General features: G+C 37.9%; 1 protein-coding gene across 5 annotated transcripts; it reads left to right on the top strand.

Annotated features, from left to right (window-relative positions):
• The first annotated feature begins 2,116 nt into the window (after nt 1-2,116).
• On the top strand, nt 2,117-27,254 carry PRPF4B (pre-mRNA processing factor 4B). 5 transcript variants are annotated; one of them, XR_008437092.1, is made up of 19 exons: nt 2,117-2,179; nt 5,922-7,115; nt 9,988-10,161; nt 10,422-10,577; nt 11,308-11,389; nt 12,899-13,109; nt 15,547-15,620; nt 16,992-17,082; nt 17,476-17,623; nt 18,856-18,993; nt 20,180-20,333; nt 21,261-21,375; nt 21,862-22,013; nt 22,471-22,557; nt 23,230-23,507; nt 23,867-24,560; nt 25,081-25,167; nt 25,989-26,034; nt 27,069-27,254. XR_008437092.1 is itself a non-coding variant. In XM_053977437.1 (15 exons), exons 1-15 carry the CDS (start codon nt 2,142-2,144, stop codon nt 23,431-23,433), a joined length of 3,018 nt encoding a protein of 1,005 aa, XP_053833412.1. In that variant the 5' UTR covers nt 2,117-2,141; the 3' UTR covers nt 23,434-24,766. The 5 variants fall into 5 exon arrangements, 1 of the variants encoding a protein (XP_053833412.1); XR_008437091.1 differs by having other exon boundaries at nt 23,230-24,001; nt 24,515-24,560; XR_008437090.1 differs by having other exon boundaries at nt 23,230-24,560.
• The last annotated feature ends 320 nt before the right edge of the window (nt 27,255-27,574 follow it).

Genomic DNA, 27,574 nt, shown 5'->3' with positions numbered 1-27,574 from the left:
AACTGGATGAGAGCAAAAAATAAAACCTGACTTATTGATAAAATCACTGTGTGTGGATGTAACCATATCCTGATAATGCCAAACAAGCTACATGAAGATTGCTTATCTGCTCAGTTTCAGATGATGTGCTCTGAGATGAGGTGTCCTCTGATGGCTGTTTCTGTACACTTTCCAGGCACTTTATAAAGTGATATAAAAGCACTTTCACAGATGGAGCAATGGTAGGTTTCTTTTATCCACATGTGTGATTGTCCATGATTTTCCATTAAGACCTACTCAGTCATGTGACAATAAACACATTTAAAGCCATGATCTACATCATGACCCTTTAAGTGGATTTTCTCAGCATCTTGTGGCTCTAGTGCTACATTCCACACATTCAGAAATGCTGCTTTTTCTCAGAACCCAGCTTTAAGGCACAAGCACCTTCCATAGGGTGAGTTGAGCCTTTAGATCCAGCTTTCAACTGATTTCCCTATGATGTTTATGCCTTCACTGAGCTTTAGGGACCTTTAATTTCCCCAGCAAATGTCTGGGATCTAACACTGGAAATGTGACAGATGCTAAGAGGCATAGACTGGGTTTTCTGTCCTTTCTCTTGGAATACGGAAGAGAAGTCGGCATTGCAAGATTCCTCAAGTTGAAAATAAGCTGCTTTTTCTCCAAACCAGGTGCTCATTTCACAGGAGTGAGATGCATGAGGATTATGCTTGAGCTCATGTCACAACAGCAAAGACTCTTATTTTAAGGCATCTGATACACAGGCAACAACAGAGTAATTTTCTGCAAGATTTTCTTTGTTTTCATTCTTTTCATCTCCAATGCTACATAACTCATTTTTACCTTGGTCCATTGTAGGGCAGCCTGAAATTTGACACGCCATATTAGTTTCACAGATTTGAGCCAGGTGTCTCCTGATCTTACTTTTGATCCTGCTTGTGAAATGGCAGAGCTTGCACCTATATATCTGCACTAGAAATATTTCCACCAGACCAGGCAATCTGGGCTTCAAAATGCTCAAGCAGAGCAGCACACAGCAGGAATGTTGTGATGTCTTCATGGTGATGTGTGGGTTCATTGACAGCACACATTGATATTTGTAGTTAGATTTGTTAATTTTCTGGAGTTGCAGTTGGTTAGAGCATGGAGCTGGTGGGTGCAATCCCCATACAGGACATTTACTTAAGAGCTGGAGTCGAGGATCCTTGTGGATCCCTTCCAACTCAGAATAGTCTGCGAATCTGTAAAAAGACAATAAACAAAAGAGTTTAAATCCACTTCATGATTTCGAGTGTCTTATCTGAAGTCTGGGGAGCAACGACATCCAGATTCAGATTCTAGCCCTAGGGATGTCTGCAGATTTCATGACTATCTCAAGGAAGTGAGGGTTCTGCATGAGAAAAATGATGCCATAAATGACTGCTTAAATAACCTGTTGAAATTAAAAACGAAATACAGGTTAGCAACATCTCGGCACGTCTGTGCTAAGTTTATAACAGCTCCTGTTCGCAGACGGGCAGTAGTAGTAGTGATCTTAAATCTAATACTCATTTTAAAAGGCGAGAACGCTGGTGAGAAACCTGCACCCTGCAGTCCAGGAGGCTCCAGAGCGCCCCCAGACACAGCCCCGCGCCCCGGCCCCGATCCCCACCGACCCCTTCCCTGCAGCCCGGCACAGCCAGGCCGAGCCTGGACAGGCAAATTAAGCGGAGCGACGTCTTTCAACAGGACCACAGAATTACAGAACGGCTTGGGTTGGAAGGGACCTTAAAAATCACCCAGTTCCAAGCCCCTGCCATTCGCCGGGATACCCTCCCACTGGACCAGGCTGCTCAGAGCTCCGGAGAAACCGGACTAGAACGCTCCCAAGGATGGGGCATCCACAGCTTCTCTGGGAAACGCGTTCCTCTGTCTCAGGGCCCTCACGGCGAAGAGTTCCCTCCCACTACGTGATCCAACCCCGCTGATTCCCGGCCGGACCCATTCCCGCCGCCGCCTCCCCCCGGCCGCCCCCAGAGGCGGGGGGGCGGAGCCTCCGCCGCGCTCCCGGCCCCGCGCGCGGGGTTCACTTCCGGCCCCGCGTCTCCCCCCCGCCCCCTCCCAGCGGCGGCGGCGGCAGCGAAGGAGTTCGGAAGTTCAAAATGGCCGCCGCGGCCGAGCCCGAGCAGCGACCGCCCGAGTAAGGACCGGCTGGAGCGGGGGAGGCTCCTCGCTCTGGAGCTTTGGGGAGGAGGAGGAGGGAGGTGGAAGGAGAAGCGCGGGCGAGGGGACTGGGGAGGGAGAACACACACACGGGACGGGGACGACAAGAAGCGGCCCGGGTGGAAGTGGTGAGGGAGAAGGAGGAAGGGAGGATGAAGGGGAGGATGGGGGAAGGCGGCCGCTCCGGGGGAGGGGGGTTGCTGTAGGCGCCGCTGGCTCCGCGGCGAGGCGGCCCGGCGGGGCCTGGGGCGCTGGATCGGCCCGTGGATTCGGGCGGGCCGCGCGGGGGGAGGGGGGAAGGGAAGCGGCGGCGGGCGCGTGTCCCCGGGAGTCCCGCGTGCGCCTTCCCGCCCTGGTGGTGCTCCGGCCGCGGGGAACCGGGATTGCCGCCGGCGAAGCGGGTTTGCCGCTGGTGCGGGGGACGTGGGACGGAGGAATGTGCATCTTCCGCGTGGCTGCGAGGCCGCTGCCCGCCCGGGCGCGCAGGGCTCGGGCATCCCTGAGGCCGATCCGGGCCGGCGCTCCCCGGGATTCCCCACGCCACTCAAACGTACACGCACCCCCACGCACCCTCTCCGAGCGGAGCCGGGGGGCTCCGGGCTAGCGGGTGCCGCGGGGCTGCCCTGGGGCCGCCGAGCCGCTGCCCGCCCTGCGGCGAACCCTCCTCCCTCCCTCCCTCCCTCCTTCCCCCGGGCCCTGACCGCTCTCGCGGTATAGAAAGTGCCCGTGCTGGTGGAAGCAGAAAGTGATTTGTTGCCGCCAGCCCCTCCTTCCAGCCCTCGAAATGACTGGCAAGTCCCGGCTCCCGTTGGGAAGCGAAGATCGAGCTGCCGCCTCCCTGCCGGAACGGGGCTCCCGGGCGTGCGTTTTCCAGGCACCCCGGTTAGTGCCGGGGGTTTTGGGTTTGTCCACACTCAGGAGCTCGTGAACGCAGTCTTCTGGAAATTCTTCTGGGAGTTAACGATCTAATGCTTGCTTTATCGCTGCTCTTTACTTCGTTAATATTTTAGCCATATAAACTGCTTTCTGTGTCTTTTTCTCCTTAAAGAGTTTTGATTTGAGGTTTGATTTTATTTTTTATCCTGGGAGTAGAAAACAGGTGAGGAAAAGCAATGGGGGTACATGTGAGCTATGTAAAACACATGCACGTGAAGAATAGCGTTTAGTATTGTAGAAAGTGAAGTAATAAGGTAGAAGCTGATGATAGGAACCCTGTATGAAGGAAAAAGATGGGTGAAATCACTGCACATCCTTATGAACTTCCTGTAATTCTTCTCCTTGAGTTCAAAAATAGGAAAAAGTAGGGCTATAACAGGTTCATGTCACAGTTTCTCTCTATTTAAAGCCATTAGCACCTAAACATGTAGACATGCCTCATCACCTTCTGAAATATTCTTAAAAAGCTTTTTTATCCATGTCATTGTATCTCTGAAGCATTTACTGGAAGTAAAAGTTTATCCACAGTTTAATGAAATTACTTGAAATAAATGTATCCCTGTACATGAAGAAAACTTGAACTATTTCTTGTAATGAACCTAATGTTACTGTTGAGTTACAAAGACAGCTGGCAGTTGTATTGGCAGCCTGTAGTGGCCTGAGCTGCTGCTGTGGTGATGTGTCTCATCTGGCACCTTAGCTACCAGCTGGCTTTTTCAGAATTTAAGATGAGGTTATTACATAACTCCAAAATACATACAATAGCAAAATAACTTCCTTAAAGATTTTGGTATCACTTTCTGCTGTTAAGAGAAGGAAGACTTACCTGGAACAGCTTGAACAGATGTGATTTGTATTTAATATTTTTATAATGTCTTGAAGTACCTTTAATGTGCTAACTGGGGACTTACACAGGATCCTGGGTCCAACTAAAAAAAATTTTGAAGGGCACATATTTCCCTTAAAATTCTCCTTGTCACATTTCCCCACTTATGTCACAGATGACTTGCTCAGAATGGCAAATCCAAGTTGAAGAAGTTTTGCATTTAATGCTTCTTCTTTTTTTAACTTTTTATAATGCCAAGAACAGGATAAAATAAGCTCTTTTAAAGCCAGTTTTTCCTCTTTTGTTCTGATATTCTCTTATCATAATGGTCTGGAGTGTCAGGAGGTAGCAATTAAGAAAAACACCTTTCTGTATGCCTTGAGTAAGCAGAAGTAGTAATAAAAAGCATTCTGAGTTAAGTCTCTGAATATTCTATATTCTTAAGTCAAACAGTTTGTTCCTTTTGGAAGTTGATACTTTCATAGCACTGAAGTTTTAACAAATAATTTTAGCCAATAATTTTAGTGTACTTTGCAGAAAAGTAGGCTTTATTTACTAGTACAAGAATTTGCCTTAACTCAAGCAGGAGAGAGTAAATGTGCACTGCTTGAAGATCCTGTCCTTAATTAGGAAGACACTAATCAAATTCATAGTGAGGTGCTGTCCTATAGGTCTGGCTTAGAATATATATCTCTGATACATTTATTGGATCAGATTATTGATCATATTCTTCAGAAGCAACTGAAACCAGTAGAGTTCAGAAGATAATTTCCACATTTCTGTGTACATTCACCCCCTGCTCCTGACTGTCATGTCTGGGGGATTTCTTTTCGCCTAATGAGGCTTAGTATACAGCAAAGAGCTGTGTTTAAGTTATTAAAGTGGTAACTAGTAAATTTCAAAGCTGTAGTTTAGATGGGGTGAGTTTGTAGAAAGGTGAGCTCTGGCATCTGCAATATTATTTCAAAAGGCAGATGTCTGTATTAATAGACAGTAACTTAATTGATGTTCTGAAGGAGAACACTGTGTTTGCTAAACACTGTAAAAACCCCTATTGCTAAGCCAGCTTCAGTGGCTGTGGAGGATAATACAAGGAAACGTGTAACATCAGGACTGAATTTTATATTTTTTGATGTTACTATTTGGCGAAATTATAGTTAATTGAAAATATTCTTTTTAGAAGAAACACTGTATAATATTATTTTAATAACCTGCTGTACACTTATTTTCAGCTGTTTTGGTCAATGGCATTTTACCGGTGTCAAGATTACCATATTTTTGAAGCCACTAATCTGCTGCATACTATCAGAAGGTTGCTCTGAAATTAGACTTCCTTAATTTATCCTGTTCCTCGATAGTGTTCCCTGTATTACATAAATAATATAAATTATTTTACATTTTTTTTGTTTTCTAACAGGTGTGTACATTTAGAGTGCAGTTAAGAGAGTTAGTGAGCTCTGCATGAGATTTTGCAAGAAGGTTTCGTAAGGTGGTCAGCATCATACCTTGAAATAAATTTTGATCTTTGGAGCACAACTGTTTTCTGCCCCTTGAAAATGCTTGTTAAAGGCATAGCTTGGGTTAGGCATTGGAATGGAGCAGAAAGTGCCATAGGTGAGGATGTACTGACAAATAAATATTCAGCACTGTTGTATGCTATTAACAGGTAGTTCAGAATTGAATGTAAAGGCATAAGCATTGATTCCATCCACACGTTTGGTTTTATCAGTGCATTTGCTGTCTGTTCCTTCCGTAATATTTCCTTCTGCAGCTGTAGCTGTCTGTTCCTGAGGAAGTGTGTTTGCTGTTATAACTTACTTAAATTAGCGGTACATTTTCAATTCTCCCAAAGGTAGGTGAATAAATGCCAGTTAGCTTCTATCATAAAGGCTGTCTATTTAACATGAAATAAAGGACTACAGTGGGTTGATAGTACTGATCTCTTTATTTTTTGCAGGGTTGAGGATGCTGAGGCATCCGAGAAAAGTGTGAATGAAGAAAATGGGGAAGTGTCAGAGGCAGACCAACCTCAGAACAAGCACAGCAGACACAAAAAAAAGAAACACAAACACCGAAGTAAACACAAGAAACACAAACATTCTTCAGAAGATGACAAGGACAAAAAACATAAACACAGACACAAACATAAGAAACATAAATGGAAAGAGGTGGCTGATGCCTCTGACAAAGAAGATGGACCAGCTAAAAGAACTAAAATTGATTTTTTGGCTCCTCTGGAAGACTTAGAGAAACAAAGAGCATTGCTGAAAGCTGAACTTGAAAACGAATTAATGGAAGGAAAAGTCCAGTCTGGGATGGGATTAATATTACAAGGTTATGAGTCAGGATCTGAAGAAGAGGGGGAGATTAATGAAAAAGCACGAAATGGAAAAGGACCTACAACAAAGTCAAATACTAAGGGGAAATTAGAACCTGTGGACAATAAAACTAGTTCCAAGAAAGCAAGTAAGAGTGAATCAAAAGAAAGGACTAGGCACAGATCTGACAAAAAGAAAGCCAAGGCAGGAGTTGATGGAGTCAAAGAGAAGACTACTAGAAGCAAGTCAAAAGAAAGGAGGAAATCCAAAAGTCCTCATAAGAGAAGTAAGTCTCAAGATCAGACAAGGAAATCTAGGTCTCCAATACTTAAGAGGAGATCTCAGGAGAAAAACAGAAAGTCTAAGTCTCCTCCAGAGGATAGAAATAAGGCTGATGATAAAAGTAAATCAAGAGACCGCAGAAAGTCTCCGCTTGTAAATGAAAGCAAAAGCAGAGATCGTGGTAGAAAATCTAAATCTCCAGCAGAACTAAGAAGCAAATCCAAAGATAGAAGATCACGGTCCAAAGATAGAAAACCTAGGAGGTCAGAGACTGACAAAGAAAAAAAGCCAATTAAATCTCCTTCTAAAGATGCTTCTTCAGGGAAAGAAAACAGGTCCCCTAGACGACCTGGCCGCAGCCCAAAAGGGAGAAGCTTATCTCCCAAACAGCGTGAAAAGTCAAGAAGAAGCAGATCCCCTCTCTTTAATGATCGTAGATCTAAACAGAGTAGATCCCCCTCTCGAACCCGCTCTCCAGTTAGAAGAGTGAGGAGCAGATCTGCAGAAAGAAAAAGAAGAGAATCAGAAAGGAGGCGTCTTTCTTCTCCCAGGTAACTTAAAGGTGTATGAGCCATCACAAAAATGTATTATGGGATGAACTATCTTCTAGTTTAGAGTTTATCTCCTCATTTTGTTGGGAAAATAGGTATTGAAAAAAGGTAATCAGATTGTACACTATATTGTGAGCTTACTTTGTATGTATTCAGTGTTTTTTAAAGACTATTTTTCCCAGCTGTCAGAGATGCAATTCACCTTGTGGTTTTTAAAGTGCTAAGTTATTTGCTGCTCACATCCTTACTAGGAACAAGTTTTGTAACTGTGTTCTCCTTTTTATCACTGGTTGGATTCAGAATTTGGCTTCTATTTTGTTTCTTTGTCAGCAGTTCTGTTGCTTTCCAAAACTTCTGTGGAGTGAGAATCCTCTCCAGTATTGTATATTAATGTTAGCTAAAAGTGGATAATTAGCCCCTCTTTTGCCTCAAAAAAAGCCCTAATGATAGAGTCAGTATGTGTGAATGTAAGCAGATTTTTATATCAAGGTGTCCTTCTTTGAGTTTTCTTTATTCAAAATATTGTAGATTTTCATTTGCTAGTGAGATGCAATGTTGCTTTGTTATTGGACTGCTGTATGTAATTATCATATTTTGCATACACTTAAAGGATAGCTATTTAATCTGTTGGTGTAGTCTTGGCGTTTTTTAAAAAAGACAGATTTAGCCTACGAAAGCATTTACCTTGCAATTTGAAAGCTAATAATGCCTGGGTGGTGAGTTTCCAAGAAGAGAACAATGTACGTGTATGCATTTTTGGAAGCTAATTCGTTAACTGTAAGAAGTTTAAGAGTCAGAAGAGTTCGGCATTGGATAATAAATAATTTAAAACTTTGTATCAGGGGGTTTAGCTTCACCCAGTCTGAGAACTAAGAAGTATGAATTTAAAATGAATTGGAACCAAAAAGCTTAATGAATAGGCACCTAAAAATGTGAAAGTTTCAGCTGGAGGCACAGAAGGTTACTCTGGTTTCAGGTATGGGGTATCTTTGGGTACTTTGGAGAATAGTCCCAATGATGCTCACCCGATCAAGCAAGTATTGTAAATGCTACCAGTTTATCTGGCTGCTTTCTGGTGAATCAGGAATGTGTCGGCACCCAGCCACTGAGTTTTTCTGGCATAGTAGTTGGTTTTTCCTCTGCAGTGTTTTGCATCTTACAGTTTTCATTTTTTTTGACAGCTTGCATTGCAGCCAGCTTGAATTGGTTGTCTAGACACTTATTTCAAGTGATGCATGTGTCTAGAATTTTGCTGTCAAATTCATACTTCTGTAACTGCGTGGTGAGCAGCATGTGAGTGGGGGACTAGTAAAATATTTTCTGCTGGAGGTGTTTGCAGATCAGCAGGAATAATCTTTCCTTGTAAGACATCTGAATTAATTTCACCTGTGTTCAAGTTTTAACTACTTGTAATTACTCAAACTACCAGAGAATTCCAGGAGCTTTAATGAACAGTTTTATCAAAAAAAATCCCAGTAATTTCGTTTTTCAAGTTTGTTTCCAGTGTTCTAAGCTTGTAAGACACTTCTCAGGTCTTTGACTGAAGTTACTCATTATGTGATGTTACTATGAATTCTTAATCATCTCCCACTTTTTATCTCACCCCTGTGATCTCTGAACTAATTTTTTTTTGTAATAGGTATTTTGATTAGGTTTTGGCAGTAAAACTACTCTGTTAGTCAGGAAGCCTGGAACTCTTCATCCTGTGCCTTTTTATGTAATACTGTTCACAAGAACATAATATAAATTAATTGAGCTAAAGGTATTGGCCTACTTCAGCATTTGAGTACAGTAATTCCTTGTAGAAACTGCCAGTACTCTGCACATGCATACATTTTCCTTTTGTCTCACTATTTTGCATCGGTTCTGTATGTCTGACCATTGTCTGTAGTTAAGGTAACTGAAACTGATGTAGTAGTCTCAAAACAAAAGAAAAAAGTCGCTGAATGGGTGGAATTAGTCTTTCAGACTTAAGATATTTTGTTCATTGATGAGATATAACACCTGTTATTCCAAGTTGTTCCAACTTGATTAAAAAAAATCAAAAATAAGAAGCAGGGAAAAAAGAGTAGCAACACTTCCTTTGAAACAAGGTAAAACTATTTTCCAATTTCTAATGCAGCCTCATTAGAGTAGTTGTTAAAATTGTAATTTATATTCTTTCCAGTTTTTGACTGACCTCTTGCTGTCATGCAGTTACACTTTATAATCCCATCAAGGATATTTTTATCTTGAATAATTGTGAGTCTGTTTAGGCAAGAATAAACAAATTTTGAATAGTGTATATAGTATCAGACTTGAATGATTTTTTAATTTGAGAAGGGAGGTTTAGATTTTAGTTAAGAATTCTAGTTTTCATCTGCTGTTTTAGAATGTGTGAAATGTTGAAGCCGTGCAGTTGTGCCCAAATTGAAACAGACATTATTGTCACTACTGTCAAGTAGCATGACCCTAAGCCTAAATTTCAATAGCATGGTGGGAAGTTGGTGAAATAATTCTCAAGGTTTTGGGGTTTATGTATTGTTTCAGTACTCTGTCTGGTACACATGAAAACAGGCCACTATTTATCTAAGACCTAAACACAAGCTTTGTTTTAAAACCTCTCTTAGCTTCGTGGTAGTAAATAATGAACTGTTTCCAGACTTGTCCTGAGCTAGATCTTTGTATGGGCACACAGTTCCCAGGGTGGGGAGAGACATGCAGGAAGGGCAGCCAGCTCTGCAGCCTACTTATCCATCCCTCCCTCAGAAGCCCATCTGGTGGTCCCTCACCTGCAGTAATAGTTTTCAAGTGAGTTTTTAGAGGGAATGAATTTTTTTTTGTTTTCAGCTTGCTCCTGATTTTTACTACCACTCTCTTCCTCTATTTTAAGAACACGGACCAGGGATGACATTTTGTCTAGGCGTGAAAGATCCAAGGATGTCAGCCCGCCCAGCAGATGGTCCCCATCCAGAAGAAGATCTCGGTCCCCCATTAGGAGGAGATCTCGAACACCCCTTCGACGTAGCCGATCTCCCAGAAGGCGGAGTAGATCTCCTCGGAGGAGGTAAAGACACCCTGTGTTGCTAAGTGTATTTTTCAAGATATTACAGGAAGAATAATGATGTGTAAAAAGACCGTGCTATTTTTTTTTTCCATATTAATATGTGCTAGCACAATTAAATTCATTTTGTCCTCAATTAATTAAATTGCTTTATTACTTGGAATCAGAGTCTTCATGTTTTCTGAAAAGACTTTCCTTCTTTTCTTAAAAAAACCAAAACACCCCCCAACCCCAAATCCAAATCTCTTGTTCTTACCAAACAGGGATAGAGGCCGGAGAAGTAGATCTCGCCTTCGAAGGAGGTCCAGGTCACGTGGTGGCCATAGACGTCGAAGCAGAAGCAAAGTAAAAGAAGATAAATTTAAAGGTAGTCTTTCTGAGGGCATGAAAGCTGAACAGGAGTCTTCATCAGATGAAAAGTAAGACTATATTTCTAACTTACACTGATTATTTACAACTTGCAGTTCCGTTGATACCAAGAATGAACGAACATTTGTCTTGATGGTATAGATTTGAGTTGTCACCTAAAACCATAATCATGTCTTTGTACTTGTGGTCTTGTCAAATTAGTGTTGTGAGAATCTGAAAAACTTTGGAATATGCAGAAAATACCAAGACCTGTTGGCTAGTGGGCAGACTTGTGGGGAGGATGTATCATTAGATTTTTAAATTCAACTTGATCAGTATCTTGTGAAAACTTCTGGTCTGCTTACTAAAGCTTACTGCTTGAGGAAAAGCTTTAATAGCTGAAAGGATTAACTGCTGTCTGCAAATTGTGTTTCTATTTCCTGAACATCTGACTATTCAATTGTGCAGGAGTATGCATTGTTAATGAAATTATTAAGGAAAAATGATGCTGCAGTGAAAAGGAACAAGGATTTTTTGTTTGTTTGTTGTCTTTTAGAAGAGGGCTGTTAATTGTTGCAATTAAAAATAGAATGCCGAAACTCCCAATGAAATACCAAGAGATAAATTTTCTTTTAAGGAAATGTAAATATATGCAGTGGGATACACTGCATTGCTTTCTGAGGCACTTGAACAGCTACTGTTCAATATATTCTGTGCTTCATATGCCAAGGAACTGCACTTGGTAAAATTCAGTAGATAATATATTTATGAAGTTATATTTTAAAAATCATATTTTTGTAGTCTTGAAGACTTTGATTTGGAAGAAGAGGATGAAGAAGCAGAGATAAGACAAAGGAGATTACAGCGGCAAGCAATTGTTCAGGTACAGTTACAGGAACTAATTCTGTGTTTTTAGTATAAAATGTCAGGGTAATGGAAGACTCTTTGCCTACTGCTACATTACAATAGTAATTCCCATTGCTGTATTTTTCCAGTTAGTTCATTGTAAACGTTTGTCTCTCTTAAACTCCACACTTCTATTGTCACAGCATTTCTTTTAAAACTGAAGTGACTCTTCTGTGAGTCATTTTTTGCTACAGTCAAACATTCTCTGATGGTCTTGAGACATGTTTAAAATGTTCTTCAGTTACCTTCATCTGTAGTTTTTCTCTGTAGCTGTATCATTGATATAATAACATCAGTGTAACAGTAGGTCATATATCGATTAACCTAACTGGTCAGTTTGTTTCAAGTAGAAGTTGTCCTTGTCAATTTTGTAAAGCCACTGTCATGGGTTCCTCCCTAAAAGTACATGTGAATTGCATGAACTTCTTACTCCAGTAACAAGGTAACAGTAATCACAGGTGTAATGTGTGAGCCAAACCCCTGAAGGAAGCTGTGGCCAAAGGCGGCGTCATTGTACAGTACGGGTCAGCTATCTCTTTTCAAAGGTGGGATTTGGCACACAATTAGAACAAGCAGGCAAAATGCTGTAACATATTTATTTAGTATCAGGTACAAAATTACTGGCTTTAATGTAGTGCTTATTTTAAACAGCACTAAAAATACTGTTCATGGTTTGAGTTTTATGTAAAGCCTGTTGTAAAATCTTTCAGAGCTGTGACTGAGCCAAACCATATAAATTCTTTTTAAAGACTGGTTACACCTGATGTTGGTCCAGGCTGGAAGCAAATTGCAGAGCTGAATTCCCTAAATGGAAAAACCTCTGCTTGTATTATTGAATAGTTCAACCTAGACAACTGAGTGGTAGCAGCATTTCTTCATCTTGATTTTTACCTTTTAGGATGGGAAGTGAGATCTGTATAATTTTGTAGTACCTAAGGGTGACCAAAATTGTAAAGATGATGTTTGAAGATTTTAATGCTTTTGAAATTTTTCAACACGAATGAATAAATAGGATTTATAGTTCACATAAAAAAACCTAAATCTAAAGGCTACTTTTCTGTACCATAACACTAATAAAACTGGGAAATATTCTAGAATGTAGGATATAAAATAAGTAATTTTTCATCAAAGACTGTGTTTAAGTGTTTGTGTGCCAGGATGGTTTAGTAATAATTTTGTTGCTGCTGACATTTTGTTGTGCATAACTAAATAGATAATATTCAGTAATAATCTGTTTTTCCAGAAATGTAAAGACCTAAAGCACACACATAAATATTTCAGTGTTATGGTCTGGACTGTGGTGGATTGTGACAAATTGAATTTTCAGAAGTTATATCCCATTTTGAAAATAATCTGTTGTCTTTATAGACATAGGTGATTATGAAAGCAAAGATTAATGTTTCAGCTGAAAGCCCAAACCATTGAAAGGGTGGATGTGAAAATGTTTAAATTGTGATAAGCTATTAAAAAGTAAATTTCTTTTCAGAAATACAAAGGCCAGACAGAAGACAGTAACATATCTGTACCATCTGAACCAAGCAGCCCTCAGAGTAGTACACGTAGTCGCTCAAATTCTCCTGACGACATCCTAGAAAGAGTTGCTGCTGATGTTAAGGAGTATGAACGGGAAAATGTGGACACATTTGAGGCATCAGTGAAAGCCAAGCACAACCTCATGACAGTTGAACAGAACAATGGTAAGATTCTGACATCTCTCTAGTGCAATTTATGAGATCTCAGACACTTGGCTTCATTTACTTACATACTTCCAGACTAGGAAGTAGTCCTAGACTACTTTTAGATGGAATTTGGAATGGTTTTGGATGGACTTTTTGGATCAAATTTGTGAATGGTTTTGCAAATATTATGGTACTTAAAACATAGCATTAAAATAAAGCTTCCTTATTAGGAAGGATAATGAGTGGAACATGTTCTCTGTATTTCTGGTGACTCTTAACACAGTTTGTGCTTTACATTTGGAAGAGCAAATAATGATGCCTGTCTGTATCGTTAAGAGTTACCCTTCCAAATTTTTCATTTCACTCAGGCAAGTTGTTTTCTTAGAGGCTTAGTATAGTCCTAGAGTTTATTTTGTGAGGGTTGGAAGTTATGCTCCTTTTATACCTTTTTTTGGTCAAAGCCATTGTGTCAGAAGAATATAGGTGGGTCTGTAGTAATTAAGAATTATTAAGATTAATGATTAAGAATGATTTTGAGGGCCATTGCTAGTCAGTCCATTTTAGTAGCATAGCTAATTGCTGAAATGGGTATTTTCTTTCTCTTCTCCCCTGTCATGTACTCTATTGTACAGCCATGTTGAAATTAAATCAATTTTGATATAAAACCTGCCTTTTGCCAGCTGCAGCAAAAGGAACATGGAGCATCTCACAACGTACCCTGTAGTATTGAAAGTCTGCTGCTTTTCTTGTCTTTTGAAAGTGGATTACTGTACATCTTCCAAGTAGTGAGAGGTGTGTGCAGTTGCTGTATGGTTGTATTTGAGCTAGTTGAAGCTGCTTTGGTTTCTCTCTACAGTTTAATTGCAATAGCAATGTTTAATGAGGGCTGTGGAGCCTGCCCATCCCCTCTGAGGGAGAGTTGCAGTTAGCTTGTATTTCATGTACTGTGCTACACCTATCTTTGGGGGCTAAATATGCTGTCTCTTATGGATGCTTCTCTTCAAAGTAATAAAGCTGCATCTCTTTGGAACTGCTGTACTGCTCTATAGTTTATCCTGGCATTCCCTTGAGCCAGCAGCATTGGTGAAAAGAACTGTTTTACACTTTCTTTGCATACCACAAGTTAAGGCTTATTTTGTCTAACAGACAATGTGCTTTTCCTATTTTGTCAAAGCATGTACTGCTCTCTAATTTTGTCTATTAAAGCATATGAAAATTTAAGTCTTAACTGTATAGGCCTTTTCCACATAGACATGTAAAAATGGTTTTTAAAGTTACATTCACATCTGGGTGGTAGAGTCTGGGTTGGAGGTGGCTGTAACAACAGCTGAAACCAGTGGGCTGTTTTCCTCTGCAAGAGTAAATTTTTATTTCTATCCTGACCTCTTGTAGGGCCAGAGCAGTAAGTTGCTAAGAAACTAGTCAGTAACTCATTGTAGCCCAGTACAGGTGACTGGAACTAAAAGGAATATTTGAGGAAGTTTTTAGAAGTGTCTGTAGCTCAAAACAGTGGTATAAACTGCCTCCCCACAAGTGTCAGGTGACAGGTCTATGCTTTAAAATAGTGGTATCAGCATGCTGGATGATTTTTTCTGCTGTCAGATTTCAGTCTGGTTATTTGGTATGGAAGGAGTTTGTGCATCACAAGACTTGAAGCCTCTGAGCTAAATTAACCGTTTATTTTTCTCCATTGCATAGTGAAAGGAGGGTTTCCAATTTACCATGTTCATGGAGGGCTGCCATAATGTGTGCATGAATGAAATAGTTTGAAGTTTGCTTGCTTTTACTAATGTGTACTTCATTTATATTTCTTTGCTTTTTATCTTATCAACCAAGTAAAATGTCTTTGGGATTTAAAGATGATTAAAAGGTGAGAAAGGGATAATCTTGCCCATAACAAAAATGTTTCTCTTTAACACATTGCATTTGACAAAAAGCTGCACATTGGGTCCTTCCTAGCAGGGTTGGAGAAAACATTTTCCAAAGAAAGAATTTCTGGGCTTTACAACTTTGGCTTTTAGTAAAATATCTTGTGATTAGCAGAAGAGCATGAACTTACGTATTGAAAACTGTATTGAATTATGACTGTATTTTTTTTATATATACATATAGTAATTTTTTAGTTCTTTCTATACATATATATATATATAGTCATTATTTGTAGGGAGAATGTAAGTATGTAGTTTTTTCTTTCTGCTGTGCTTACTTGAAAGCTATTGCACGTAGTTTTTCAAAGAGATACAAATTTTTGAGTTGTTTGAAGAACTTAAGTAGTCTTGAGTTTTATATTCTAGAATGTGAAATGGTATTTGCTAGAAACATTAGTAGAGCTACCTGTTTGCCAATGTACTGATCTTAGACTATGTTGTAAAGATACCAAGTGCCAAATTATACTGGCAACAGAGTTATCATTTGACATCTTTTTCATGTTGAGTAATCTGAATTTCATTTTAAGGTTCATCTCAGAAGAAGCTGCTAGCTCCTGATATGTTCACAGAATCAGATGATATGTTCGCTGCATATTTTGATGTAGGTAATTCTTGGAGATGAAATGTATGATTTTTTTTCTGCTTGATTTGTGTTAGAGTCACTGTCATTTGAGGGTTGTGAGAACTTTGATTTGTAAAAGCATGTACTGCTAAGTGACTTGTATGTTCTTAATCTTTTGGTCAGCCAAGGCAGGCAGAGTGCTTCTTAATTTACTATTCAGTGAAATAAAACCTGCTGAAATCAGTGGCAATTTTACCAGAGTTAGTGATTGGGGAATTCACCTGCTGTTTGAATACAATGGCACATGTTAAAAACATGAATCTATTTCTAAGTTCTGCTTATTATTGTTACCATGTTGCAATGTTCTAAATATGAGCTTTTTCCGGAGATTCATATATGATTAATTAAAAAATGTGTAAGATACTGCAATTGACTAATGATGCTGTGTTGGAGTAATCTGGTGGTTTGTTTGGAGATTTTTTGGGATGAAGAGATAAATTTCCTGGTTTTACTTTAACACTTTTTCATTAGCTTTTCTCTAAACATGCTGCAGTGACCCTCAGATATTGGCAGTCCAGCGACTACTTTTGAGACTTTACGTGCCATTCTCTATAAATCCTCTGCATTGTTGCTGATGTGCAACAATGAGAAATAATTAAAGACAAGAACTTTCTTCTTAACTTAAACCAAAATTAACGGGAGAATTTTTATGGCAGATACAACACAGGCTGTGGTTTCACTCTAGTAACACTGGTATCCCTCTGACCTGGAAAAAAGATGAATACTTGAAGGGTAATGTCTGTGTGAGGGTGCATTTCTAAAAGTTCAGAAGTTAAAAGTGGGGATTTATATGGCTTGTAAGTGAGCAGCTCCCCTTCCAGAAACTGTTGTTCAATTTAAGATAAACTTTGCTACTCATAGTTTTGATTTTGTGATTAAAATATTGCCCATTCTGTTAGGAGATGTCAACAGCAGTTGTAGAAGTGTTATGGTAGTATGTATAACAGTATGAAACAAGTGGCATGTAATGAACAGAAATTCAAGGCTTAAACAGTTGTTTTCCTTGCAAAATGCTGAACCTTTTTACTATAAACTTACTGTAAATAAGTAGTCTTACTTAGATGGTCCAAAATGTGCATTCTAATGTGACTTATATAAATTCCTTGTGAGTATTAATTGAAACTTTGCCCATTTATGTTTAATAATAATTCTGTTGGTTGATCTCATTCTCTTTCCTTGCATCAGTCTTTAGATACTGGTATGTAAATAACATTAAGTTGTTTCTCCTGCAAGTGTGTTTGTATTGTGGAGAGAACAGTTTTTCAGTAGGGAAAAAGGGCTTTGGGAAGTAAACATCAAAGAAAAATACAGAGCACACAAGCAAAGCGGTTAATTTTCTTTTTATTTCAGAGTGCTCGTCTAAGGGCTGCTGGGTTTGGAAAAGACTTCAAAGAAAACCCCAATCTCAGGGATAACTGGACAGATGCAGAAGGCTATTACCGTAAGTTGTGTTTGTTTATCTGCAAGGACAGGTAGAGGGAGGGTGCTGAGTGAAGGTCCTCATGTATAAAAGTATGGAAATGTTGTTCTAATGCAGATGTATCCCATCTGCATTAGAAAAACCCAGAGCCCTCTCTGAGTGTGTAATGTAATGGATGAAACAAGCATGCAGGTTTTTACCTCAGTTTTGAAAGGACTCCAAACTTAGAGGATCACCCCTTGTTCCCCATAATTTCCACATAGCTAGGTGATACAAAACATTGTACACCATGAAATTAAAGAATCTTGCTATTTACCCTCATATTTTGTAATGCTAGAGAATGGTTGATTTTTCTTAAAAAGTTCCATTATGCTTGTACCTCGTAACTTGAACTTGCTTGGTTTTATCCCTCAGGTGTTAATATAGGTGAAGTTCTAGATAAACGTTACAATGTCTATGGTTACACTGGTCAGGGAGTCTTCAGCAATGTGGTGCGAGCCAGGGACATGGCCAGAGCAAACCAAGAAGTAGCAGTGAAAATCATCAGGAACAATGAACTTATGTAAGTAATGGTTTTTTTTGATGGTAATAAAGCATGTGGAACACTTGGAAGTTTTTCATGGTGTGACTTGAATCTCCCTTTGTTTCAAGTGAAGTAACAGATCACAGCTGTGATTCCTGCCTTTTCTGCTAATACGAGCCAGATAATGGGAAGCGCTTGAGGACTATGTATCCACACTGCTTTACAGCTATCACAGGAAGAAGGGTATTTGTATTTTAGTCAGGCACTTTCTCATTTGCAAAATTGCAGGGAACAGTGATAGCAACAAACAAGGTTACAGCTAATTATGAGCCCTACGTTTCTTGAGATAGGAGATGTGAACTGTAAAAATTTTGTTTCAATGGACCAAATCTGTTTGGCAGGCTGTGGGTTGGATCCCAGTCAATCATCTGCAACTTACAAAAAGATCTCCATACATTGAATTATTTTTGTATATTCTCTAAACATCTGCATGTATATGAGATACATAAAAAGAGGTGGCATTCTCACTGTTGAAATACAAAATAAAAAAGAGGTCTTTCAGAATGGGTGAACATTAACAAGTAATACCTCTTAAACTATGTCATTTGAGGACTTGACTTGTCTACAATACTTGTTTTTATTATCTGCTGCAGTATTTATACAGTAATTTCTTGTGTCCTCTTCTGTTAATGACAACTTAAATGAAAACCTTTTCCATGTATTTTACCTTGGAAGTTTTAAAAGTTGTCTTACTGTGTGTATAACTGGATTTGTTTTCATTATATGAATAAGTATCTAGAAAAGTTTTAAAGGCAAAAGGAAGGCTGATAAGCTGTTTCAGTTTGGTATGTTGTATAGGTAATAAGTTTGGATGTGTAATTGAATTCATAGTTCAGTTTAAATCTTTTAATACTGTTGTATGTGGTGAAGCACTTCTTTAAACAAGTAAACTTCCCAAGTGAGTGCCATTTGAAATTTGTCATGTTACAGGACAAAATCCAGTTTTAGCCTTAGATAGAACTGAGAGTAAGGAAAGTATAAGTAGGTTGCAAAGGTACAGTGAATATCCAGGAATTAAATGAACTTACCTAGTGTGTAGTCACTGACAGCAAACCGTTGTTGTGATCTTGGTTTCTCAGCTGTGGTACATTAAGTATTGAGAAGACACTTCTCATTCCTGGATAATTATAGCCACAAAGTGAATGTTTAGATTTTAAAAGATACTAGAATTTAACTGATTTTCTTTTATAATCACATTTCTCTGTTTTCAGGCAAAAAACTGGCCTAAAAGAACTGGAATTTTTAAAGAAGCTCAACGATGCTGATCCTGATGACAAGTTTCATTGTCTACGGTTGTTTAGGCATTTCTACCACAAACAACATCTCTGTCTGGTATTTGAGCCTCTCAGGTAAGATAACAAATGTTTGGGGTTCTCTGTAAAAGATAAAGTACTACTGTGTGTTCTTTACCTTTCTGAATTTGGCTGTTGTTTTGATACCTTGTTCTAGTGCCAAGATTCAAGAATACAAGGAACTTTGAAAAAAAAAATTGTCTGTGGGCACAAATTCACAGACTACTGGACTATTTCTGATTTATTTTTAGCACTGTTGTGAGTTTTCTGCCTGGAAAATATTTGAAACAAGATAATGTATTAAAGATAGTTCATCTCTCTTGTACTGGTCTTAATGATTTTTTGCATATGTCAGTATTTTGATTAGTTTTCATAATTTTTCATTTTAAGGGTTTGTGTTAAGATGCATTCCCAGAGAAATTCAGGAAATGCTGTATATTCTGTAAAGAGTACACATATAGTAACAGCCTTAGGGAGAAAATTGTTACAGTGATTCTTTGCATGCTCACTTTCTATTCAAGTAATTAAGTTCTTGTGACAGGTTGATTGTAGATACTTTTTTATGGTAGATCAGATATATTAATTGCCTTAGTCCCCATTCCTACCTAGAGACATCAGTTGTTCAAATCCTAAGTCTTCTGTCTATGTCATATTTTAAGTTTTGCCATGTTTGGGGTGAAGATAAGTTATATATTGAAACAATGCAAATTTTGTGAGATTACCATCATATTTCATTAATAAGCTGTAGAACAAATTATTGTCTTGTGCTACACTATCTCTTGATAAGACACTTTCACCTTATTTATGTCCAGTTATGTTTTTGTCCTGGAATGATTGTCTTTCTGTCTGCTGCTTAAGTCACCAAAAAAGTCTCATCAGCTTTTATCTCTTGCCTGTTTCCTTTTTAATTTATGTCTGAAAAAAAATTAGTACAAAGGGTTTATGGTTGCTAAGAAAATCCTGTTCGTTTGCAAATAAATACTCTCATATCAATATTGATTAAAAATATGCTCTGAACTAAGTAAGTCTATTGCAGTAAGTAATTACACAGCATAAGACAGATCTGATTGACCAGCCTTTGTGTTCAATTCTGTAGCTCACAGTGGAATGCTGAATGCTGCATTTCTCAAAAAATATGTAAAGCTAACTGGTCTGTTCAAGTTTGTCATAGAATTTAGGAGGCCACTATCGGTTTTTCTGTTAAGCTCTTTCCAATTCTTTCTTTCCCCCTTTCCCTTAACAGTATGAATTTACGAGAGGTGTTGAAGAAGTATGGGAAAGATGTTGGACTCCACATTAAAGCTGTGCGTTCCTACAGCCAGCAATTGTTCCTGGCTTTAAAACTTCTTAAAAGATGCAATATTCTACATGCAGATATTAAACCAGATAATATTTTGGTAAGTAATAAATAATTTAAAACCTTTTTTTTGCATGGTCTGTAGCGTAAAAGAAAGTATTTGTAATTAATATAATTCTGTTAATTTAGGTGAAGTGGTGAAGTCAAATTTGCTGAAAATGCTAAGGGTTTGCACTTTGATATAAAATGATATTGTGGTACGAATAGTGAGAAAAAATACAACACACCATCTAAATAAAATCTTTTGCAAACAAACATTCATTCCCATCTATCTTTATAGAAAGCAGACTTTCCAAAGTAGGACAGTTTGGGAATATTTCTCTTACAGGAGAAATATTCAAAATTTTCCCATCAGTACTTGAGAGATGTTCTTGCTTTCTGCAAAATGGAAGCAGGGTGTTTGGGTCTGAATGGAGATTCTGTTTATGTGAGTGAGATGAGGGGGAAAGGTCCTTAATGCCTCTTTTCCAGTAGGGCATGTGAGCTACATCAGAGGAATACAGTGGTTTCCTTTGGTTTTTTTGGACATCATCCCTGTGACAAACTCAGATGTTTAATTTATCTAAAATGTTCTCTTATTACTGTCTCAGCAGTAAAATCTACTATTCACATCTCTAAGCATGAGATGTGAATAATATGCTGTTTTATAAGTGGTACTCTGGATACTGGAGTTGCAAGTCTAAATTGCTAAAATTTCAATATCTGGAATGAAATCTGGGTTCACAGATATTTTGTTATGGGAAAAGTACATGAAACTGACCTTTTTTTTGTATTTTGTAGGGTCTGAAGACATTAACTCTCATTTTGAGAAAATTTTATAATTTTTAGAATACTGAGAGGAAGGAACTTCCAATTTAAAGGCTGAATATTTTTCCTGTCTCTGACTTAAATGTGTTGTCACTTTTACAGTTCTGTTATCAATTCTGTCCACAAATAGTACTAATAGATATTTTTGTTTAACTTGCAGGTGAACGAGTCTAAAACGATACTAAAGCTTTGTGATTTTGGCTCAGCTTCACATGTCGCAGATAATGACATCACACCCTATCTAGTTAGTAGATTTTATCGAGCTCCAGAAATCAGTAAGTATATTTTGGATTAGCTACATCTATCACATACCAGCAAGTGCCAGTATTAGCAGATGAAAATTTGACTTGAATTTATTGTCTAGTCTTAGCAAAACATGACTCTGAGAATACAATGGCTGTCAAAAATTCAGACTTTGAAGGCATGTTCGTGTGACTCTTCATGTATGCTGGTGATCAGCTCAGTGAAAAGTCATTCTCATGGGTTGTAATTATGTTTCAATTTAGAGGTATTGTTCTGACTTCTTGGTTTTTGCTAATTTAAAGCTGATCAGTTTAGGCGTTAGGTAAAAGCTTCCCTTTCTAAAATAGGGGTACTTCAAAAGCTAAAAGGTTTACGTCCTTCTTTTATGGTAGCTTTTTATTCCTAAGAAGAGCAGCACCAATATAGTGTACAAATCAGAATTTTTTTCATTTATCTGCTTTTGTGGTATTATATCAAATTTTGCCTTTATGGAATTAACTGGAATTGCTCTGTTTCAGTTATAGGAAAAATCTATGACTATGGTATAGATATGTGGTCTGTAGGCTGCACATTATATGAGCTTTATACAGGAAAAATACTGTTTCCTGGCAAAACCAATAATCATATGTTGAAACTTGCCATGGATCTCAAAGGAAAGATGCCAAACAAGGTAAGAAAAATAAGTACTTAATATATTAAACTGCTCTAATGAACAGTAGAACTTAAGAGTCTTTGTTCTCCTGGAATTCTGTTTCTTATCATATTTATATATTCTTAACAGTAAGTACTAGACTTCGCTCTGACTGTATAATTTATACTGATTTAAAATCTTATGAAGTGAAAGTATACAGCTTCTTTTTCGTAGACTTAAGTATAAAGTGAAAACAGAAACCTTCTAAGCACTGACCTGAAAAAAATGCGTAAGTCAATGAAAGATACTGTGTCCTTTTTTAAAGGGTTTAAACTGTATCTTTGTACTCAATCTCAACATCTCTTCCTGTCGTTTGGTATTTTTTTATTAGTATAAAATTACTTATTTTAGTATTATTAGACATTGATGTTAATTGTGAAATGTGTAAGACACAAGAGAACTTGCCTGAAACTCTTGCCTCTTCCTCATTTTCCAGATGATTCGAAAAGGTGTGTTCAAAGATCAGCACTTTGATCAAAATCTCAACTTTATGTATATAGAAGTAGATAAAGTGACGGAAAGGGTAAGTCCTCCATGTGTTGACTAATCCATGGCTTTTTCCAAGCTTTCCTACTACATGGTCTTTCAAATGTACCTTGGCTTCCTAATTAAAAACAAGATTTTATAAGCTATTACAAAGTCTTTTGCAGCAGTATGGACAGATTGCATAGTTATAAAATGGCCAAAGAGATTTTTTTTTTTTTCCCTAGGATGTAGGAACATGATTAAGAAAACTAAATTTAATCTGGTAGATACACAGGGTATCTCCATATAATCTATCCTTAAATTATTAATAAAAGAAATTCTGCCTTCATTTTGTAGAAGGACATTTAGAATTACATGGTTATATGTATGAGGTCACTATTAATTTTGGTATCATCTTGACATATATTTAAGAAGAATCACAAAATAGTGGTCAGATACGGGAACTGTCCATTTGGACTTCCATGTTCTGAGTTAACTGGGATGTCAGGTTCATGTGTGAACCTGTGTTGGTGGCCTCCCCCTCGACAGTGTTTTTTCCACTCTTTTCTCTGCACATGATGATTTTATGAGGCCTTATGGGGGCAGGGTGTTGCTGTTCAGATACGAGACAAGCCTGCAGAGAAGCTGCTGCTGAGGCTCTGTAAAAGGGATGGATAGGGGGTTTGTGCATTACTTCTGTTCTACAAGGCTACCATTTCTGTGTTTGTAGGAGAAGGTTACTGTTATGAGCACCATTAATCCAACCAAGGACCTTTTAGCAGACTTGATTGGGTGCCAACGACTCCCTGAAGACCAGCGTAAAAAAGTGCACCAGCTTAAGGACTTGTTGGACCAGATTCTAATGCTAGACCCAGCTAAACGGATTAGCATCAACCAGGCTCTGCAGCATGCCTTCATCCAGGAGAAAATTTAAACCAGATGAAGAAGTTCAAAGGGTTTGATTAATTAAGATACAAAGACTGAAGAAATTTCACAGCAGTTATTAATGTATATAAACATAAATATTTCCCCTGCAAAGTTGAGGAAGAAATGATACATTTGAATTAACATCAAGGCTGATATTTCTTTTAGAAATGTTAGAGTAATTCTGTTTTGTGTCTTATGTGAAAATTTTCACTGTAGAACTGTTTTAATTGCCAAGACTGCACAAAAGTACAATGCTAATGTATATGGTTGCAGTTCGTATATATTATAAAAAGAAAAAAGCATCTGTTATAAAAAAAAGAAAGAAAAAAAAAAAGAGAGCAGTAATACTGGGTGGTTGATTTGTTTTTAGCAGACTTGGCTTCATTTTTGTCTTTACAAAATGGCCAGCATAAATGCTGTTTATATTCACATTTTCCTAGGTGTGTGTGTGCAGGCCACAGCAGCATGCCCTTGGTGTAGTCAGTGCCGAAGGGGGTCTGTTCCTTCTTGAGCCTGCCCGCAGGGATGGTCTCCTCTTTTAAAGCAGGTTGTGTACAACTTTCAGTACACTGAAGGTAAGCTAACCCATCAACATCACCGGTGTTTAAGCTGTTATTTTACTGGAACAACTGGCAAATGAGAGACAATAGCATTGTGGCAGAATTCCCTGCATGTTTGAGAAATGATCTTGTTTTGTTTTCTGACATTGCAACCGTGGCATAGTTACAACTTCTGTTCTGTTCATCACATTTAAAACTGGGAGAGAGCGCATTTGATGGATAGAGCGCCTTCAGTGTACTGTTTCTTATTAATTTAGTTTTTTTAATCAACTTGCTATAGACTTTGTATACATTTTGTTAAATACAGTTCACTATGACATAGAACCAATACTTACAGAAGAGTTTTCATTTAGTAATTACATATGTTGGGATCTCATTCAAAAGACCTTATACCTAAAGGATAGATAGACAACATAAAGAAATTTTTAACTATTTGTATGTCATTTTGAAAGTGTACTGCTTTATGCTAAAAGTGTTTCATTTGTTCATTGTTTTCATTATTTGTGATCATGTTGTCTTTCAATACAGGCATAAACCTTCCACTCTTGAACAAAGCAGCTGCTTTTTAAAAGCGGTAATTGCTTCTTTACCTTTTATTTCTTTTGTAAATGAAGCTTTTCTTTAAGAAATGTGACTTTAAAGTGTTGTCTCTTGCATAAAACAGTTGACACTTACTTATTGTAAAGTGAAGATTGTTCTGCTGCATGTAAAGTGGACCATGCAGATTTCTGTATGTTTTCAGTATGCATCATTAGATAATAAAGTCTTTTGTGAACAAGGCATTTGTAGCCATTTTTAAAAGAATCTGTCTTCAGTGATGGTAAATCAGGTAATTTGTAAGACCCACCCCTGCATTTCCTATTAATCATTTAATTAAAGGGATTATTAAATGTTATGATCTTTGGGAGAGCTATAGGCTATATTAATTGGATATATAATTATCACTGCTTTAAAACAAAGCAAAAAACCCTACAGATACTGTCTGTCTGCTTTCATTGTAATGAAATTATTCCTGTAGGACATGGGATTAAATTCAGGCTTTAACTAATGTTTGTGCTGTTTTTCTCACTTTTCCTTTTTGATGGTGCTGAAAGAGAAAAAAGGAAAGCGAGTCACAGGCCACTCAACGCCTACTCCATGGGTCTGATTTGCTGAGACACCAACTTCAGCTTCCTAACAAGGTTATTTCTGACAGCATGTGTAGATAAACATTTAGCAACAAGTTAAAAGAGTTGAGACAATTGAGTTGGTTATACAGCGTGAGGAAAACAGAAACAACCTTTTCAGGTCCATACTGCTGTTTTAATGTTCTCTTTGACGATATTAAAAAGTTCATGTTTTCCTTTTTTTATTAATATATTCTGACAGGGTGTGGAAACCCCACTGGTTTCACGTACTTTATAATACTTTGAACTAAGAAGGATTTTTGTATCCATCTAGGTACATAATGGCAACAGTCATGCACTCTTAGTGCACTCAAGAATGAGGAAAAATGCCACAAAGCAGGTCATTCTGCTGGTGGGGAATACCCCACCAAGGAGGTGTAATGAACTAACTACGAAAACAAGCAGGAGATGGGTGGTTTTATATACCTATTTGGAACCTTCAACCTGTCTCTTCTCAATTTATATTGTAAAATCCCTAATAAAAACCAGTCTCTCCCTATTTCTACATGTTGAGGTATCTTTTTCATACAGGAAATGAAAGAAGTTAGCATTCATGCTTAGTGAAACACTAGTTGCTTGCTAGTTAAATACAGCAAGTGTAACTTGCACTGTTACAACATAGGCAGCACGTCTGAGGGCACTTTTACACAGATGTAGTAATAGCTTAGTCTTTCTGTTGCTTTGTACTTTATTAAACTAGGAATATGAAACAATGAAATGAGTTGGTGATACAGAAACAAAGCAGTAGAAAAGATGCCCCTTAATGCCTACAGAATTGTTTTAAGCTGTTCTGGAGAAGCATAAAGTTGCTCGTTTACTTGTTCTTTGTGTTGTAGGTGCAGCTCAAAAGAAGATGAAGGCTACCAGAAGATATGAACAAAGGTTTCTGTCCTATAAAAGATATGAAAAATACTCTTCATCTAGTTCTGTCTTAATCTTTTAGTTTCCAGCATTTCAATTTAGAATTGATTAACACTGCTGCATTACTGATAATTCCTGAAACATACTCGATGTATTAAAATTTTTTACATGGATTGTTTTGTTTCTGGTTGAAGAGATTTTTTATTGCAATTAAATGCAGGTAGACTAGCATTACCTTTAAATTAAGTATTCTTAAAATGATAGAATGAACAGTAAAAAATCTATTACATTTAGTAAAAAAACTGGGCCATTATATTTGGTTAAAATAAATGTGTTAACCAGGAAACATTTAAGCAGGTGATGCACTTTTTTCTTTAACTTCAGTAGTTTTATTATTTATTTTAATTCTGTCAAACTTATTATCCATACAGAGGATAGCTGGCAAAGGGTTATTTTTAAAAAGTAGGTTTCAGTCCCCCATCCAGCTGATACTTCTTGTTGACAACAGTAGAAAACTCTTTAGTTCTGGCTTCAAAAACCTCTGGACTTGAGGATTTTTTGACACCATTAAGGCCCTTTTCCAGTTTTGGACAATGCCTGTCCCAGAGCCTGAGGTCTCTAAGGAGAGTAGCTGTGGCTGCCATTACAGTCAGCTGAATTCTCACAGTTGTGGCTGGGTGCAAACAGAACAGCTGTGCAACAGTGAACAATTTCTCAGCTCATCTAATAGGGAGGATAACTTAACTTTTCCTCCTGAGCACAAATTTTTAATTTATGTCTTTGCTAGAGGTCCTACATAGAGAAGGTTTGGCTAAATCTACTGTGCTGATTTCTGTTACCTTCTCCCTCATGGTGACAAGGAGTTTCACATTTAACATACTCAGTTTTCCAAGCCTTCTGAAAAAACAAGATTCCAGCCCTGTGGAGTTAGAATGTGTTTTTATTACCTTGGTGTATACAATTTAGTTTAAAAATTAATTACTGTTCAAGAGTTTTTAATAGAAGATAATGATTCCTTTAAAACCTTTTTAATAATACTTTATCTCCATACATAGGGTAAGTGGCATTAAACCTCTGAAGAACCTTTATGTGTATATTGACCCCCATACAGAAGGCAGACCAGACTGTGATACTGCTGGAGATAGAGGGATCTTCTACAGCATATGTAAAATTGTAATGTGGGTGGAGGATGTTGAGAAGTGGCAATTGCTTGAAATTAATAAACTATGCTTAAAACTTGACTTCATCCTGTCTTCTTTTGTGCCTCCATATCCTACTGCAAAGTTGTGAAATGTATGAACAATTTTTAAATGCACTAGGAATTAAGTGTAGTTCTTTGAAAGGGGTTGCCTCCTTAGATATCAGAGGCATTAGAGAATCTCTGGAAAAAGTCTTCCTGAACATGTAAAATGGAGCTTTTGTTAAATTGCTTGTATAGTTTTGGAAGCCCCCTCAAAAATCAAAAAACCCTCAGAAAACTGAAGATTTAATGTGGATTGACTTTCATTTTCACTGTGTCTTTTTTTATCTTTTATAGCAATGTATTAACCTGTACTGAGTC

The sequence above is a fragment of the Vidua macroura genome, chromosome 1 (assembly GCF_024509145.1).
Source record: "Vidua macroura isolate BioBank_ID:100142 chromosome 1, ASM2450914v1, whole genome shotgun sequence".
Classification (NCBI taxonomy): Eukaryota; Metazoa; Chordata; class Aves; order Passeriformes; family Viduidae; genus Vidua; species Vidua macroura.
This window is presented reverse-complemented; position numbering and strand designations above follow the sequence as displayed.

Bases quoted from the DNA above. Each gene is read 5' to 3' on its own strand.
- PRPF4B (XM_053977437.1), top strand. From the start codon at position 2,142: ATGGCCGCCGCGGCCGAGCCCGAGCAGCGACCGCCCGA. The intron at 13,110-15,546 runs GTAAGATTCTGA...TTTCATTTTAAG, and splicing joins GACAGTTGAACAGAACAATG to GTTCATCTCAGAAGAAGCTG. The intron at 20,334-21,260 runs GTAAGTAATAAA...TTTAACTTGCAG, and splicing joins TTAAACCAGATAATATTTTG to GTGAACGAGTCTAAAACGAT.